Raw genomic sequence first — 17,897 nt, forward strand, 5'->3', positions numbered from 1 at the left:
CATTCAATGAAAGGACTGTACAAAGATATAAAATTAAATATTTTTATATTTTAAGCTTTTTATACCTAATATTTAGTTGTGATGATCATTTCTTTTCTTTTATCCAAATATTTGTGTTATTTGGTGAGGTGACATTATCTTCATGCATTCTTCCAAACCATTCCTTTCTCTTGTTGAAAGTGAAATTTTCTTTTTCAAAAACTCAAAATTTTCTTTTTCAAAAAAAATTTCTTCATGGATATTATGTACAAATACATACTGCACATCAGTAGAATTCAGTAGAATATTGAGTAATGGTGGCTGGTACCTTCCAATAAGAAACTGTAATTCTTTTTAAACCATTTAAGCATTCAGGAAGTGGTAAATATCATTAGTTCAGTGTACTAGTCTGTTTTCATGCTGCTGATAAAGAAATACCTGAGACTGGGTAATTTATGCAGGAGAAGGGGTTTAATGGACTTACAGTTCCACATGGCTGGGTTAACCTCCTAATCGTGGAAGGCAATGAGGAGCAAGTCACGTCTTACATGGATGGCAGCATGCAAAGAGAGAGCTTGTACAGGGAAACGCCTGGTTTTAAAACCATCAGATCTTGTGAGACTTATTCACTATTAAGAGAACAGCACAGGGAAGACCTGCCCCCATGATTCAATTACTTCCCACCAGTTTCCTCCCATGACATGTGGGAATTGTGGGAGTTACAATTCAAGATGAGATTTGGTAGCGGACACAGCCAAACCATGTCATTCAAGAATGTGGTAAATATCATTAGTTCAGGAATGTTTTCTTGAAACAGTAGAATTTTTACTTATAAACCAATAAGAAAAAGACTAGCAACTTACAGGAATGTGGACAAGGAATAAACTCAGAAGAGGACACAATACAAGAAGCTCAGTGACTCTTGGGCAAACTTATCATAATAAGATAAACACAAATAAAGAGAAATCCTATTGATGTGGTATGTGCTTATCAGATGAGATAGAAATCCAAAGGAGAAGGAACAGGAGAACCTCAGCTTAGTGAGACGGTGGAGGAATAAAGATTCTTAGACATTGCCGTTGAGAGTGCAGGAAGGGTGCAAACTGTGTGGAAGGCAGTTTGGCAGATTTTGCTAAACCTTTATCTTCCCACTGACTCAGTAATTCCACTTCTGGAAATTTCTCCTTAAATTATAATGTAGAGATCATCTGCATAAAAGTTTGTTTTTTTTTTGCAGCATTATTTGTAATAGCAAAAGAGTGGAAAAATTCAAGTACTTATCAGTAGGATATTGATTAAGTAGACTTTGGAGATCCTTCTAATGAAATCTATGCCATTGTTGAAAAGAATGAGGGACGTCTCTATGAACTGATGTGGAAGGCTGTCTGAGATACACTGTGAGTGGTACAGTAGGTATCATATGACACTTTCTATGTTAGAGAAGAGGCAAAACAGTATATATTACTGTTTGCTCATATTTCTGTAGTTACATAAGAAACTAATGAGAACAATTATTAGTGTTTGGGGTATGGGCGACAGTGGTGGGGAGTGTGGCGTAAGGGATGAAGGTAGACATGACGTGTAACAATACTATTTTTATCTTTTTTTTCTTTTCTGTCTAAATAAATGTATTACCTATTAAAAAATAAACATATATTATTAAAAATGGAGGGTTTTTATAACTGAAAGGGATCCTAAAGATGATTTCATCAACCTTACTTATTTTCCATCTAGAGAAATTGAGGCTCGGTTGTGTTAAATGACTTTTCAAATCCTGGTGCAGGGGTGTTGGGTTAAAAACCCCAGCCTGAAGATATCAAATCTAATGCTTTTTCTACACAACTATATCCACACTTCACTGCTGTTCTGTCTTGCTGATGTTTTGTAATGTTCATCCTTCTTAGTAATTCTAGAGCATTTGGGGGGCCTACAGCAGCCTAATTCATGTCAGTGAACCATGGCTTTACACGATTCAGATAGTCAATATGTCAAAGCAATCAGAGAATTACAATTTTAGGGAATAATATTACAAGGGTGTGTGATTATAAGACAATCATGGCTTCATTCATTGACTTCCTTACTCTCTTGTGAGAGTGCAGTATTTTTATTTTTGTAATTAAACTGAATGAGTGTTTAGAGGAGGAGGTGGTGGTGGTGATTGTGGTAGTGGTGTTTTACGGTTTCCTTTTGAGGTGGTTGGTTTCACATCTTACATCTTAACCCCAGGATTAAGAGTCATGCTATAGAGATGTTTCAGAGACCGTTCTTCACTTTATAAATGTATGTAAGTAGAAGCTTTTTTAAAAATAAAAGGTTGTTGTGTCTAAATTAAATTATTAGGTTGACATGTAGAATATGTGGGATTTATTATACATATTGCCAAGTGATTTCAGATATTTTCATGTGTGTGTGTTTCCCATGAATGTATTGGGTTGTCTAGATTACTGTTAAAAACAGGCATGCTGCCTACAATTATGGTGTGTTGCTTGATTCCAAAAAGAGGTTGGGAAGCAGCTGTTGAAATTAAAGACTTCTGGTGGTGTAGGAGAGAGATATGCAAATAACACAGACATTTTATTACATTCTTTTGACTCTGTTCCTACTTAAAAAAAAAAAAAAAAAATCTGTCCTCACACCTTAGAGACAAGAGAGCTAGAGTGGATAGGAGTTTTTCAGTGTGGCTTTCTGTGTAGTAAACATTTTCCTGGTAAGCAAAAGTTAGAACCTTGGAAATTTTACCCAATTAGTTTAAATCCACTAAACAGCAAGTCAGTTTCATAGGCACTATGAAAAGTGATCAACAAGTGGATCACCTAAGCAAACGTGTATAGGTTATCAACCTTGACTTGCTATTTTAAAATTATTTCATTAACCTTTCTTGTGTAACATGAAAGATTAGTTGTAGAATTAGTGGAGGAAAAGTTCCACCCTGGAACTTTTGTAGAAAATGTTCAGCCTTTAAATTTCTGCTGTAAAAGGTGTGAGCAAAGGCTGAATTAATTGGCTTACGTTAGCAACTTTGATTTGTCTCTGTTAGGCTGACCATTTAATAGACACATAAACTGTCAACACAGTTCAGGAAGTAAAGGTGTATTTTAATTATTATTGAGACACAAAGCAGGAAACCCTAAGTGGTATTCTCTTTTCCTAAAGAAAAACCTCAGACACTGACCGATGAGCTTAATCAGTTTTGTCACTCATGTTTCAGACATACCAAAGGGGGCAGAAAATAACATGTGGACACTCATGGCCCTACCATCTTGCTTCAACAGATGCTAACATTCTGCCTTGTTTGATTCATGTTTTTCAACAACAAAATATAAAACATAAAAGTGTTACGGATATAATGAAGGCCAAGTCATCCTTAAGTCCTCTGTTTCTTATGCCCCATACATCATCCATCAGGGACTTCTGTTCACGTTTTCAGAGTCTCACTGCTTTTCCTCATGACCACCTGTCTCAGGCCACCAGTGAGTCTCATCTGGTTCCTGCAGTGGCCCCTTGTTTAACTCAGGGGACTCTCAACACTTCAGTCAGATCGATCGTGTTAGAACATAAACCACAGGTCCTTCTGCTCGGACTGTCCAGCGCCTTCCACCCCACCCAGCGTCCAAGTCAAGTTTGTGGCAACAGCCTACAGCACCCAGATGTGCTGACTTCCATTGCCCTGTCCAACCTCATCTCTCAACTCCCTACTCAGTGTGTCCTAGTCACTCTCATCTCCTTAACGTGGCACCTGCTGTTCCTTCTGCGCAGATGCCCTTAACCTGATTCAGTCTTGACTCAAGTGCTACCTGCTTGAAGTCATCTTTCTGGGCTTCCCTGTTCAATCTCAATAGCAAACCACCACTCCCAACATTTGCATCTCTTTCCCTTGTTTGTCTTGTTTTTCATTCATCTCCCCCACTAAAATGAAAGATCCAGAGCAGCGTGGGTGTTTGTCAGTCACCCACCAGTGATCCTCAGTAGTTGGAATAGTGGGTGGCATTTGGTTGGTATTTGTTGAGGTTGAATGAATTGAAGCTCTGTCCCCATTCTCTTCCACCCCAGCCCTTCACCCGTCATCCTCTGCAAGGTGAGCACCCTCCTAAAGATTACATGCTTTTATGACATGACTGCATAGGCTTCTTTGTTTATGCCTTACCAGTATCATTGTTTTTATTACAGTCAAATTAAAATAGACCTTATTTGACTATTTACGTATATAATGTGCTATGCATATCTTTATGTAACTTTTTATTTATTAACATTTTTCAGATTTTTTTCCATGTTGGGGCATGTAGATTGTTTATTCATTTTGCCTGCTTTATGAATATACTGTAATATTTGAAAATTCCATTTTCTATTGGTGAACATGGAAGGCATTTCCAGGTTTCCCTATTGCAAGTGATCCTCAAAGGTACATCCAATGTCCCCAAGTGTAAGAGGTGCTTTCAGGGGATATTCCTAAATGTGGAATTGCTGGAATTCCGTAGATAGTGGTGTTAGTTTACATTTCTAATGTGGTGTTTGAGCATTCCCATTTTGTGTCACCCTCACTGTTTTGCGGTGTTCCCAGGGTTAAGCATGGCCCCTCTGAGGGGAGTGAAGCAGATCTCCTTGTTTCAACGAGGTTGTCCTTCCTGATCACTAGGATGGTTGAGCACTGCATCCTCCCCTTATTGGCCATTTGTGGTTTTCTTCCTCAACCCATTTTCTTTTGATCACAGAAGTAGTTTATATATTCTAACATGAATCCTTTCTCAATAGTGTGCTTCACACATATAATAACCTAGTCTGGCTTGTTTCTTTGCTTTTTAATGGTTTTTGTAATGGCATATTGAAGTCGTAAATTGTAATGTAGTCAAACAGCCATCTTTCCCTGTATGCATTGTTTATATATCTTTAGAATCCCTTCCTACTGATGTGTTTTCTTTAAAACTGTTGCAATTTTCCTTTTCCATGTTTAGATCTGCAACCTACTTGAAATTGATTTTTGTATTGGCATGAGGAAGGAAAACTATCTTATTTTTCTTGCTTGGATAGAATTGAAGTTTTTCATTTCTCCACTTGTCTCTGCATCGTTTGTTGAATGGTCTGCTGTTTCCTCTTTGATTTATAATGCCACCACTGTCATGGATTCATCCCTTTGTGGGTGTGACTCTTAACCCTGTTCTTTGTTATTCTGCCTCTTCAGTCTGTTTGTATAGCCCTGAACAAATTGTTATTACTTTATAATAATATAGTCTTGATATCTATTAGTTGAGTCACGTTTTCTTTATTTTTGTTCAACATTTCTTGGTTATTTTTGGCAGGTCATTCTTGTACATGAATTTTAGCATTGGTTTGTAGGGTTCTGTAAAGAGACATACTGGATTTTGGCATTGCGTTGAATTTACAGATTTAGAAAAATTGATATTTTCCTATATTATCTTTTTATAACTTGCAATCTTTTCTTGGAATATTTCCTAGGTACCTTATCCTTCTGCTTGCTGTGGTGAATGGGATTTCTTTTCATTTCTTATTGACTGTCAGCTGGTATAAGAGAATACCACTGATTTTGTATATTTATGTCATATCTAGCTACCTTTCTAAACTGTCTTAAAAACAGTTTGTGTGAGATACGACTTATGGTTATACTTGACAGTTTGGAAAAACTGTTTTATAAACCTATCTGGAGCTGGTGATGTTGGTGTTTTATTGAGTGTGAATTTATTTCCTTTAGTGGATATAAGTTTAGTCAGGTTAACCATTTGTGAGATAGTTTTGGTAATGTACATGTATTTTACAGTAGTGTCTTAGCTGTATTTTCAGACTTATTGTCACATCATTGATCAGGTCAAGTTTATTTATTAAAGTATTCAGGTTTTCTATATCCTCACTATATTTTTATCTATTGTTCTGTAAATTTCCGAATGGTACTTTAAAATATTATTTTGAGATTGAGGATGTTAGCTTCTCTTTGTTTTTGTGATGGATATGTTTGTGCAGTGTGTATATGTGGGTTGTGTGTGTGTGTCTAATATGTGATGTGTAGGTGTGGTAAGTCTGTGTGGTATGTGTCTGTATGTGTGTGCTCTGTGGTGGGTGTGTGTGGTGTATAGTGTGTGGTGTGCATGTGTGTGTTTGAAGTTGTTAAGGTGTTCAGATTCAAGATCATTAAACTGGTGGAAGCTCTCTTTTTTCCTGATAGGGCATTTTGCGTTAAAGTCCATTTCTCTGGCCCTCCCTCAGATTAGTTTGTTTCCTTATGTGGTTTGTGATTGTTGATTGTCAACTAATTTCAGTGGTGGTTGTTATTTATGTGGCAGTTCCATGTGCCCTGGGTTGAAGTCATCTCTTCAATCTATATTTATTTGTTACTATCTCTATCCACCCACTAGGAAATAAACTTCATAGGGTCAAGGGTATTTTAAAAATATCTTTTGTTCACTGCTACATCCCCAACACCAAAAACAATGTCTGGTCCTTGAAGGTGTCCCTGGTTATTCAAGGAATGAGTGACTGAGTTTGATATTGATTTCTTGGTCTGTGTCCCATGGAATTGGAAAGCTAGACCCCACATCCATGTGTGCCATTGCCCTGGGGAAGTGCATGATCTCCTTTTTTCTTCTTCAGAACCTCATGTACCTAGCCCATCTCTGTTGCCTCTCTGATCCAGTCAGCTTAGTTTGTCTGGTTCTATTTTCATAGACTGCGCTGCTGCCTGGGGCCACATGTAGGTAGTAGCCTCGGGTCCTCCTGCTCATCTCTCTTGAACCAGGCTGTCTTCTGCCCTCTGGGCTGGGCTGCTTAGCTCTGGTTTTCAGGGCTCTTTCAGGTTTTGTTTTGTTTTGTTTTTTGGTGTATGTGTGTGTGTGTGTGTGTGTGTGTGTGTGTCTGGAGATTTTCTTCTTTTGACTTGGGCTGTGTAATTTTTCAAAAATGTGTTTCATCTGAATATCTGTAGGGAAACTGTCAGATCGTCCCACCTGGCTACTGGACTTGGAAACAAGTCTCATTTCTAGCTTTCTGATTCATTCTTGAGCAAAAAGGTCACTTTTGATTGAAAAGAGTTGGGATAGTAAACTCTTTGGGTCATTTTTAATATCTGAAAATACTTCTGATTGTTGAAAACTAAGAGCCTTTTATGTTTATCCCTAAATTCACTTCATTCTTCAGGGTATGTAAGAAGTTTTTGCCCATTGACAGCTGATATTTATATGTTAGACCCCATCCTGGGCACATACCTGTGTCCCCTAACATTTTGTTTGCAATTCAAAATAACATGTGGAACATTTCCTCAGCAGAGAAGTATATGAAGTGTCATACCATGATGAAGATTAAGTATTTCTCAACATAATGTTTTAAAAGATAAGGAAGATGGTATGGCTAGTGCTTATATTATTGTCTTACTTGTTTATCTTCCTTATTTTCTGTTTTTTTTTTTTTTTTTTTTTTTTTTTTTTTTCCTGCACTGTTCCATGGGTGAGCATAAAAACACAGAATAATTCAATTGGGAATGAATGAAAGTGTCACTTTTAAAGCTCAGCATCAAGGAGGGCTTAAAATTGAATATCACCCAAGAATGTGGAGGTAGCTAGAAGAGTTCAAGAGGGAGGTTGTAGGTTTTTAGCAAACAGCATGGACAAGAACAAATGTTTTAGTCAGTCGCTGGTGATTTTGCTGTCCTGCCTGTAAGCCTGCAATGTACAGAAACTCCTTTGTGAAACACATGGAGGCAACGTTGAGAAAATTGTTTTCTGGAATAGACAGACTGGCTCCCAGGACTGGTTCTGCCAGCTGAGGTCTGTGCAGTCGTGCCTCCCTGCCTGGGCCATGGGACATTCATCCCCTAAAGTGATGCCACAGAGCCCCTGGCTTTAGTGGGTGTTCAAGGAATGTTGGTTGCCTCAAAAACGTTAAAAACTTGGGCTTGAAAGGAGAAAGATCAGCTTTCAATCGGAAGAGTGAGGCATTGCAAAAATGCCCCGAAGTGCTGCTCTGTGAGTTGTGAAACTTTCTGGGAAAGGACTGAGAACCTGTTCTTAGAACTTATGTTCTGTGGCATCAACATTTATGCACATATCTGGGTCCTGGTATTTGCTGACTTTGAAGATGACTGTATCACTTTTCCTTTCCAAGGAAGGTGGAACTGAAAACTAAATAAGCTTGCTATTTACTCATGTTCTTCTAACATTTAATAGAGTAAACATTCTCTGGGGTGAAGAAGATCTCTCTATGGAGCTGTTTGCTCTGCAGTGGTGAGATCTTCAGAGCCTTCTTTCCTCACTCTCCGAGTGCCCCTCCATTCTTGCTTTTACCTCACTGTGTTATCGGCGTCAGGCTGTGTGTCTGTTACTCCCAGTAGTGGCTGGAGCCTGAGGATTTTGACACATTACCAAATTGACATTACAGTGGTTTTTAACGTTACACTCCAACCACAGACACATAAAAGCACCTGCTTCCTGACAGCCTTTAGAATGGTGTATTCTTAGTGTTGTTTTTCATTTTGCCAGCCAGGTAGATAGCAAACATGGTATTCCTTTGCTATTTTTATTTTTTATTAAGATTGTGTATGTTTTTTCATAGCCACCCAGGATAGAAGAGGAGTTTTTATTCCTGCATGTCTCTTTTGTTAGAGAATTTTTTTCTGTAAACCCATCTCCTACCCATCTTAAGCCTCCTGAAAAGGGCATATGGCCACCGTGAGTGTCTCAAGATTGTCCCGATTCACTTCCTCCAGGAACTGGATATCAGGATTCTACTAGCAGAGCTGGAGGAAGGCTGAGGGGAGGCAGTCATCGTGTATTTCGTGTGCTGAGTGGACTCTGGATTGATCAACCATGCCTTAATTGTCATTTAAAATAGGGCAAAGATTCTGTGTTTTCAGATACTTTTTTATTAATGAAATAATTTTGTGATCGTTACTGAAAACTTGGAAAACACAAAGAGGTCAAAGAAGAAAGTAGCCAAGAGTCCTACCACCCAACAATTATTGTAATATTTATTATTAGGGTTTTTGTACATTTTCTCTGGTCTTCATCTTTGCATATTTTATATAAATCTAATATTCTGTATATGTTTATAGCAGTCTTTTCATCTAAAGCCATAGCAATTATTTTTTATGAATTTTTTAAAACTACATGTAGTTTCATGCCTGCATGCCATTCCACAGACTTGGAGAAGTCTCATCTCATTTTCTATTACTGCACAGAAAGTTATTTCATTTTTTTCCCTCCAGTGTTACTAATCATAATGCCGTGTCTTCCTGTATAACACCTTTTTCGGTTTTTAGGGTCATTTTTATGGGATAAGTTCCAGAAGTGAAATGGTTGTGTCAAGGGGTAGGAGTTTTTTTAATGCCAAATAGTTTTTCCAAAGAATTGTCCACTTGCACTGCCAGTAATGATGTGTGCAAATAGAGCTGTTTTATGTCAATTAATATGTATCCAAGGGAAATGGGTCATCAACCTCTTCCCTTTTGGACCTGTAAGGGTTGAAACTTCATTCAGAATAAACACTAATAAAAGCTTAAATAAATCTAATGGTTGTGGTTCAGCAGTCTCTCAGGGAAGCTTGCTGCAAATTTTAATTGCCTAAGGGGTTTTATTTCCTCTCATTTTCTTCTCCCCTCTGCTATTTTCCTCCCTCCCTCCAGGTTTAAAACATGTTTTCCTCTCCACAGTTAAGCCTTAGTGCTTCTAGTTCTGTCTTTGTTGATTAATGAGTATAATTGGCCCTGTCGTCTCTATTATACCATCCACGGCAATTTGTTTTTATGTCGCAGTTATTTTCTGAGCTGTCACAAAACTGCCTTACAAAGAGAGCTCATTATCAGCCCAAAGGAGAAGAATTTGAAGGGATGAAGTGAGTAAAGGTCCCGAAGAGGAGGAGGGGAAGGAGGAGTCTAAGTTGTTGGAATGTCAAGGAAATGAGCATGTTCTAGGGGCAGAATAATTAACTGTTGCTTAGGACATACCCAGCAAGACTTGATTTTATCTAGAAATTATCAGATTAGAAATGGCTCTCCATAGACAAAGTGTGGAGGACTGGATGAATAGATAAAAGGCTTGAATGTAGGTCCAAGAAAACATGGGGCATGACATTTTATAAAATGGGTTGAAGCTCATTAGAAGTTAATTACAGAAAGCCCAGCTTAACGTCTGTGTGTAGGGAATAGCGGTGACTTCCAGATTGGAAAGTTTTATCTGAACATGTATGGACCATAAAGATTACCCACATGCCAGGCTGTATCAGAAAATGCTTTGCTATTTTTCTCTATAGTTTTCTCTCATTTCCCTTCTCCCCACCCCAGTGATCTCATCAAGTTTTCTTCACTCTTGAAATTAACTCAGGAAATAGCAGAGGTCCAGGAAGAGATAGTGGAACAGAAGGAGATTTTTTTTTTTTTTTTTTTTTTTTGAGACAGAGTCTCGCTCTGTAGCCCAGGCTGGAGTGCAGTGGCCGGATCTCAGCTCACTGAGCTCCGCCTCCCGGGTTTACACCATTCTCCTGCCTCAGCCTCCCGAGTAGCTGGGACTACAGGCGCCCACCACCTCGCCCGGCTAGTTTTTTGTATTTTTTAGTAGAGACGGGGTTTCACCATGTTAGCCAGGATGGTCTTGATCTCCTAACCTCGTGATCCGCCTGTCTCAGCCTCCCAAAGTGCTGGGATTACAGGCTTGAGCCACCGCGCCCGGCCCCAGAAGGAGATCTTGACTTTAACAAAGTCCATCTTCCAAAACCCCAGACAGACGAGATCATTATGTTACAGAGATGTATCTTCACAGATGGAGTCATGAGGTCTTCTTAGAGGAATGCCTTGTTAGGTAACTGCTCATCATCCAGTCACATTACACTTTTCTTTTAGGAGCAGAGAAGGGAATTAACCACGGAGAGTTGGGGGAAAAAATCCTTAGTAGCAGCAATAAAATAGTTAGTAATGGTGGCTCTGAATCAGAATGCAATGGCAGAGGGATCTAAAAGCTTTTCTCTTTATTTACTTTATTTTATTTATTTTTATTTCATTTTTTGAGAGACAGAGTCTTGCTCTGTTGCCCAGGTTGGAGTGCAGTGGTGTGATGTCAGCTCACATCAACCTCTGCCTCCCGGGTTCAAGCAATTCTCCTGCCTCAGCCTCCTGAGTAGCTGGAATTACAGGCGCACACCACCACATCTGCCTAATTTTTGTATTTGTGGTAGAGACGAGGTTTCACGATGTTGGTCAGGCTTGTCTCAAACTCCTGGCCTCGTGATCCACCTGCCTCAGCCTCCCGAAGTGCTGGGATTATGGGTGCGAGCCACCGCGCCCAGCTGCTTTTCTTTTTGATTTGTGAATTTGTGGATGAGGAAAGTGGGGCACAGAAGATTTAATCTGCTTTTTCCTGGCTCCATCCCATTACTGGGAGAGCTGGGTCTTAAACTTGGATACCCTCTTCTCCAGTTCCAGGCCCTTTGTCCTGTTAGGAAACGTCTCCGTTTGATGTGTCTTGAGGCTAATTCTTCTACAGTAATGCGAGGCTTTGATCCAGACAGCTCCAGAGAAACTACACTCAAAGTGGAAGGTTTTCTTAATTGTAGAGAAACTCACATTACATTACCTTGTAATTTGTGAGATGTGTTCTGTTGTGTTTAAAAAGGTGCAGAAGAAAGTCGACTTTGGTTCTGTCCGGAAACCTCTGATGCAAGAGCCATTTAGCTGGAGGGGAGCTTTGGAGAAAAGGGCAGGAGAAATGGCAGGTGGAAGAACTTGAAGAACTTCTTTGAAAGTGGCTGGAAAGAATTTTCAGTCTTCATAGAATGAACAGCTGTCTTAAGAAAGAAGGGGACCTGCCACTGATGGTCAGCGGGATATGGGAAGGTCATGGGTTGGTCTCTGGTTCCCAAGAAGCACAGCTGCTTTTTTGGTTAACTGTCACCCTTCCCATCTTAAAAAAAAAAGCAGGGGGGGCTTGGCAGGGTGGCTCACGTCTGTAATCCCAGCACTTTGGGATGCCAAGGCGGTGGATCACAAGGTCAGGAGCTTGAGACCAGCCCAGCCAATATAGTGAAATCTTGTCTCTACGAAAAATATAAAAATTAGCCAGGCGTGGTGGCAGGTGTCTGTAGTCCCAGCTACTCAGGAAGCTGAGGCAGGAGAATTGCTTGAACCTGGGAGGCGCAGAGGTTGCAGTGAGCCGAGATCGTGCCACTGCACTCCAGCCTGGGCAACAGAGCAAGACTCTGTCTCAAAAAACAAAAACAGAAACAACAAAAAATAGGATATATTGAGCTTGCTTAATGAAAATAATTCCAATTTTTTTGCTTGGGAATACAAGTAGAGGCAATCAGTATCTTCAGTATCTTGAGTTTCCTTAATAAAGAATTTCCGTAGTCCCTCTGCATCTGACTTAGTAACTAAAAGTCCTTAACATAAATGAATCTGCACTCATAGAATCTGTGACAATACGGGGAAAAGAAACTGGGGGATTTGGATAAAAAAACATAAGAAATCCCTTAGAGATTTACTTCACGTGGATTTCAGCCAACAGAGAGCACCGTCAATGAAGATACTAGGGGCATTTACCCACGTCAGCGAATCACAGTTGGACTGTGTTTTTCCTTTGCTTTTTTACAGGAAGGTTTTGACACCTCACTCCTTTTTCCTTGCCTGTCCATTGGTTTGTTTTTGTGCTGATGAGACTCCCATTAAGAGGCATTTTCCTCCCTGGGTTATGCCTTTCTTAGGTATAATTCAGGCCCCTTTTCTCTCACCTCTTCTCCTGTCTTGCCATGGTCATGATGGACATTTATGTAGTTGCATCTTCCCCAGCCCTACAAAATGAAGCGACTATAAAGAAAGAAAGAAAAAAGCCACTTTAGTAGGATCTGTATTTGGTTACATTCAGTGTATATGAAGAGTTCAGATGCCTCTCTCAGTATATCCAAACTGCCCCCAGAGCTTTGCAGCAGAGGGCTGCGTCCCGCAATTCTCATGTTCCTTCAGCCTTAGCAAGTCAGGGCAATGTTTGCCTTCCTCCCCTTCCCTCATTTCTCTGGGAGCTTTCTCTCCAAACCCTCTATTCTTTATTGTTCTCTTCTCTGCCTTCTGTTACTTTTTTAAAAGTCGTCCCTGGTACTGTTTTTTGTTTTGTTTTGTTTTGTTTTCCCAGTAAAATCTCATGTTTTCCATAAAGACACTGAAAAGTAAGCTCCCATGAACTCAGGCTTCCCGTAAGGGAGATGTCATTGTCTATTTCTGCACAGTGAGTGGTGAGAGTGTGTTTTATGTTATATCCTGGCTCAGCTCTTCCCCCTTATGGCAAATCCCCCCACTGGCTGGCGCCACTGTGGGTAAGTTCCAGCCTTCCTCACCTGGCTTCGGATACCGTGTTATGGTAACGATGGTTTACCTGTGTTTAGTACTTTAATTTATCCAGAATATTTCATCTGAGCTTATGGAATCTGAAGTGGTGTTAGGCATCAAAGGACATTATCTTTTGGGGGCCTAAACTTACACCCCTTCTGATTTTGCTCATCTGTCTGGAATTTTGCTTAATGTACGCTGTTTTCTCTGTGTTTTTTCATTCCCAGGTTTCTCTGGCCAGGACTTCGACTGGGCAGATTATCACAAGCAGCATGGGGCGCAGGAAGCTCCTCCCTTCTGCTTCAGAAATGTAAGAAGCTTCTCTCTTACCTAATTTTTAAAAATCATAGATTTTGTTTACCATGAGTTTTTTGTTTTTTTTTTTTTTTTTTTTTGAGACGGAGTCTCGCTCTGCCGCCCAGGCTGGAGTGCAGTGGCCGGATCTCAGCTCACTGCAAGCTCCGCCTCCCGGGTTTACGCCATTCTCCTGCCTCAGCCTCCGGAGTAGCTGGGACTACAGGCGCCCGCCACCTCACCCGGCTAGTTTTTTGTATTTTTTAGTAGAGACGGGGTTTCACCATGTTAGCCAGGATGGTCTCGATCTCCTGACCTCGTGATCTGCCCGCCCGTCTCGGCCTCCCAAAGTGCTGGGATTACAGGCTTGAGCCACCACGCCCGGCCTACCATGATTTTTATAACTTGCTTTGTATTGATGAAGCAAGGTTGGAGTATTACTGTGCACTGGAGAACTACAAAATGTCTGTAGTTTTTGGAAAGCTCTGCTTTCAGGTTGTGCATTTGCTAGGGTGATGTGGTCTGTGCTAACAAATTGACTAATAAATGCACAGTTGCTAGAACGTGCTAAAAGGTGATGACCAAGTCTCACTTATGGAAGAGTCCAGGGTTTTCCTGATTAATAGGTGGTTCTCGTCTTGGTGAGTAACCTAGCAGGCAGAAGGAAAAGAGATGAAGGAGAAGGTATCACTGGTTCTAAATACTGCAGCCTGATAGCAGTGTATGTTACTGCTGTTTACTTTCTACTGGTGGGAGCCCATTGCTTGGCTGCACCGTGTCACAGGTGAGGCCAGTAAGTGGGTCCTGCCTAGGCTTGCTGCCCCACTGTGATTCTGGACTCTGGAGCAAAGAGGACACATTTTGGTGGACAGCTGGCCATCTGTGCCCCTGTTAGAGGAACACTTGCTGTGTAGCATCTTATCCATGAGCCCACTGATAGGAGAGTGTTTGCTCCTGAGGCCTAGTCTTAAACTGCAGTCTTACTTATTTTGATGGCTTTAATGCTTTCTTTGATGTCCAGTAAGGTGCTAGTGACTTCTGTGCTTTGCTAACTTTAAGCAACAACCTGGTTCATAACACAGCTTATTGGAACATAGTAATAGGATTTTTGTGACACATAAAGTAGCAATGAGTGTTTGTGCACATGCGTATACTTACAGAGGTATAGGAGGTCATTTTATAAACTACAGTCATGCATTGCTTAATGATGGGGGTATGTTCTGAGAAATGCATCATCAGGCCACTTCATTGTTGTGTGAATGTCATAGAGTGTACCTTGTACCTACACAGGCCTAGATGGTATAGCCTGTGCTACATACAGCTTTGAGATTCATCCACGGCCTGGATGGTATAGCTTATACCACATAGCCTAGGTTACGTGGTACAACCATATAATCACATGGGGCCACCATTGTATACGCAGTTCATCATTGACTGAAACGTCACCATGCAGTACGTGACTGTGGTTTACAAAATTATCAATAATTCTTCAACCCTAGGAACTATGAGTAGAGATATCAATTATCTCTGTTTTAAGAATTAGGCTTAAACGTATAGTCTACTGTGTTCAATGTGCTTTTAGTTAGGAGAGTTAATTTGTGTTAAGACAAAAAGATGATAGTCTCCTCTTAATTGAGATCTGTAACGACAGTGCAAAGCCCTCGCTGGTCAGAGACTTGTTTGCTGAGCATGTGCTCCTGGAGCTTGCAGGTTCATTGCTGCTGCACCTGTCTTTGCATTCTAGACATAACGATATGAAAAATGAAGCAAGAAAGGGGCGGCTGAATAGGGAGTTCAAAAGTGAGCTCAAGTCAACATCAGAGTTTGGAGGGTTCAGTACGTTGATGATTGGGTCAGTTGGTACTTGTAAATACAGAAGCACGTCAGCAGCAAGGTTGGAAATCAAGGATCCTTCTGTGGTTGAATGACCTTGAGAAGCTGCTCAAATCTCAACTGAGTTCTCCCCTTATCTAGGCTGCTTGGAGTCTACCTGGCACCTGCATGATCCAGGGAGCAGTAACAAAATCTAGGCAGAATTGACACGTAGAATTTGTGGTTCCCATTTGTGGTTCCCAGTCCTGGCTCTCCCCAGGATTGCCACTGAATGATGTTGCCTTTGCACAAGAGCAGTTTCTCTGTATCTTGAAGAACCGAGTGGTGTGTGTTTAGGTGACAGGGCTGGCTGCATAACCATGCCCCATGAGGACTGCAGCTGGTTAACTCTGAAAGCTTTGATGTCCTGTGCTGTCTTGACTTCTCATCGTATTGATGTCGCAGTCACAGAATCTGCTGGCTTGTCTGCTTTCATTTAGGGTCGCAGAAACATCTTAGAGGCCCTAAAACTCTTTTGAGATTGTGCTTTGTACCTGACAAGGTACAAAGAGAAATATTCCTTCCCCGAATCATTAACTTTTGGAAGAAAATCCTTTTCTCTCTCTCTTTCATTCTATATTTAAAGAGTGATTTCTTCTATGGCAGCGCAGTCCCACTAAACCTTCTTTTTATCAGTCCTCTGTTTCCATTCGCAGCCAGGAGTTGTCCACATGGCTTTGAGTGGTAGAGTAAGTCACCACATTCCCAGGTGGCTTCTGAGCTTTCAGGATTTGGCCACCAAGTTGCTCTCTGTTTGGATGAATCTGCAGGCGTGTTCCGTAAGAATGCCTTCGTTTCTGGTACTCCATTTATGTAATAGAGAGGATTGTTGACGTATGCACTGCACTGTCGGTGCTTTGCTGAGTTTGTTAGCTTGCTACGAGTGCTCTTTAATGGAATGCATGTTACGACTTCACTTTTTAATCACACATCTCCTGTGTATTAGAGGAGAGCTCGTGTGGAATTGAATATGTGGAAGACATTTCCCCAGGGATGTTTAACGGAGGCTGTTATGAAAGGGATCGACGTAGTAAAATGCTTGGTAAATAAACTCACAGGTAACAGTTTTGCTATTGATCCTTCATAAATTACCCTCAAGCGGTGGATTGAAATGAAAATAGGTTATGTGGTTGTAGCTTTCCCTTGTTAAGAAGGATAAATGCATTTTAACTTACTTAGAGGTTTTTCAAGCAGCTGATGGAATTGTATTTTCAGAAGGAAGTTCAATATATAATAGCTGTGGGTGAGACCAGGTAACTTGCAGAAACAAATAACCCACCTAGAAGATCTTTGCTTCCTATTTCCAAAGAAATGTGAAGGCATGGAGCCAGTTGATTTCTTAACATGCATTGGATCACTTTTTTTCAGGTTACATAAAGATATAATTGTATTTTTCAGATTAAGTTTTAGAAAAAGACATGTAAATGTGAATTACCTTGATTTCTTCCCATAAGTCAGAAAAAGAAGTAGTCTCTGTTCCTTATAGGCACCTGTTTATCTCAGTATCCATAAGTATATAGATCTATAGTGTTGTAACATGGCTGATGATAATTTATAGTAGTTGTCAATTTGGGAAATTTTTATATTTATTTTAAAATAATATTTCAGTATTGGCTGAGTAAGCTCATACTGAACTGACCCTTCTGCATGTAGAGCAGCTCTGAGGTCTGGACACAGGACCAAACACGACTATTTAAGGGTAGTGGAACGTGAACAAAAGCAGGCAGGAAAACACGAGACTGGAAGAAGGGAGCAGCATGGGGGAATTGTCCCATCTTTTTCAGACTTTTAGCCTGAGGGCAGCCACAGTTGACAACATGTGGGATAACTTAGAGAGTGATATAAAAGTCATGGTCTCTCTGGCCTGATGAACCACATTACAAAATTTGGGCAGCCACAGATCCTGGAAAGTGAGGGGAGACTCAGACAGTGGAAAACCAGGATTGGGAACCCCAGATTCTATGTGTTAATTCTGTCTAGGTTTTTGTGGTGATCCCTGAATCATGTAGGTGCCAGGAAGACTCCAAGCAGCCTAGAAGAGGTGAACTCAATTGAGATTTGAGCTGCTTCTCAAGAGACAGAGTCTGTAGTTTCAGTCCAACCAAGGTGATAGTTTGCTAAAATAGAAAAGTCGACACTCTTGATAGGAATATAATATAATCCAGACTTGCCACAACATAACATTTAAAATATCCACTCTTTAATTCCCACATTGCTCAAGACAAATGGGAAAATTAGCCTCATTCCCAATAGAAAAGAAGAAATGGGAAAATCAGTCTCATTATCAGTAGAAAAGATAATCAACATAGACTAAACCAAACATAGACTAAACCCATCATGACCCAGATGTTGGAATTAGCAGACAAGTATTTTCAAGCCCCTATTATAACTAAGTGTGATGTAAAGCAGTGGTCCTTAAAGGGTGGGCCTGAGACCAGCAGCCTCA

General features: G+C 40.4%; 1 protein-coding gene across 3 annotated transcripts in view; it reads left to right on the forward strand.

Annotated features, from left to right (window-relative positions):
- Nucleotides 1–17,897, forward strand: part of SFMBT2 (Scm like with four mbt domains 2) — a 255,539-nt gene that overhangs the window by 171,465 nt on the left and 66,177 nt on the right. For all 3 annotated transcript variants that reach the window (XM_030940693.1, XM_030940695.1, XM_030940694.1), the window contains one exon: nt 13,513–13,595. In XM_030940693.1, coding sequence (XP_030796553.1) covers nt 13,513–13,595 — 83 coding nt within the window. The remainder of the gene's footprint in view (nt 1–13,512; nt 13,596–17,897) is intronic.

The sequence above is a fragment of the Rhinopithecus roxellana genome, chromosome 11 (assembly GCF_007565055.1).
Source record: "Rhinopithecus roxellana isolate Shanxi Qingling chromosome 11, ASM756505v1, whole genome shotgun sequence".
Lineage (NCBI taxonomy): Eukaryota > Metazoa > Chordata > Mammalia > Primates > Cercopithecidae > Rhinopithecus > Rhinopithecus roxellana.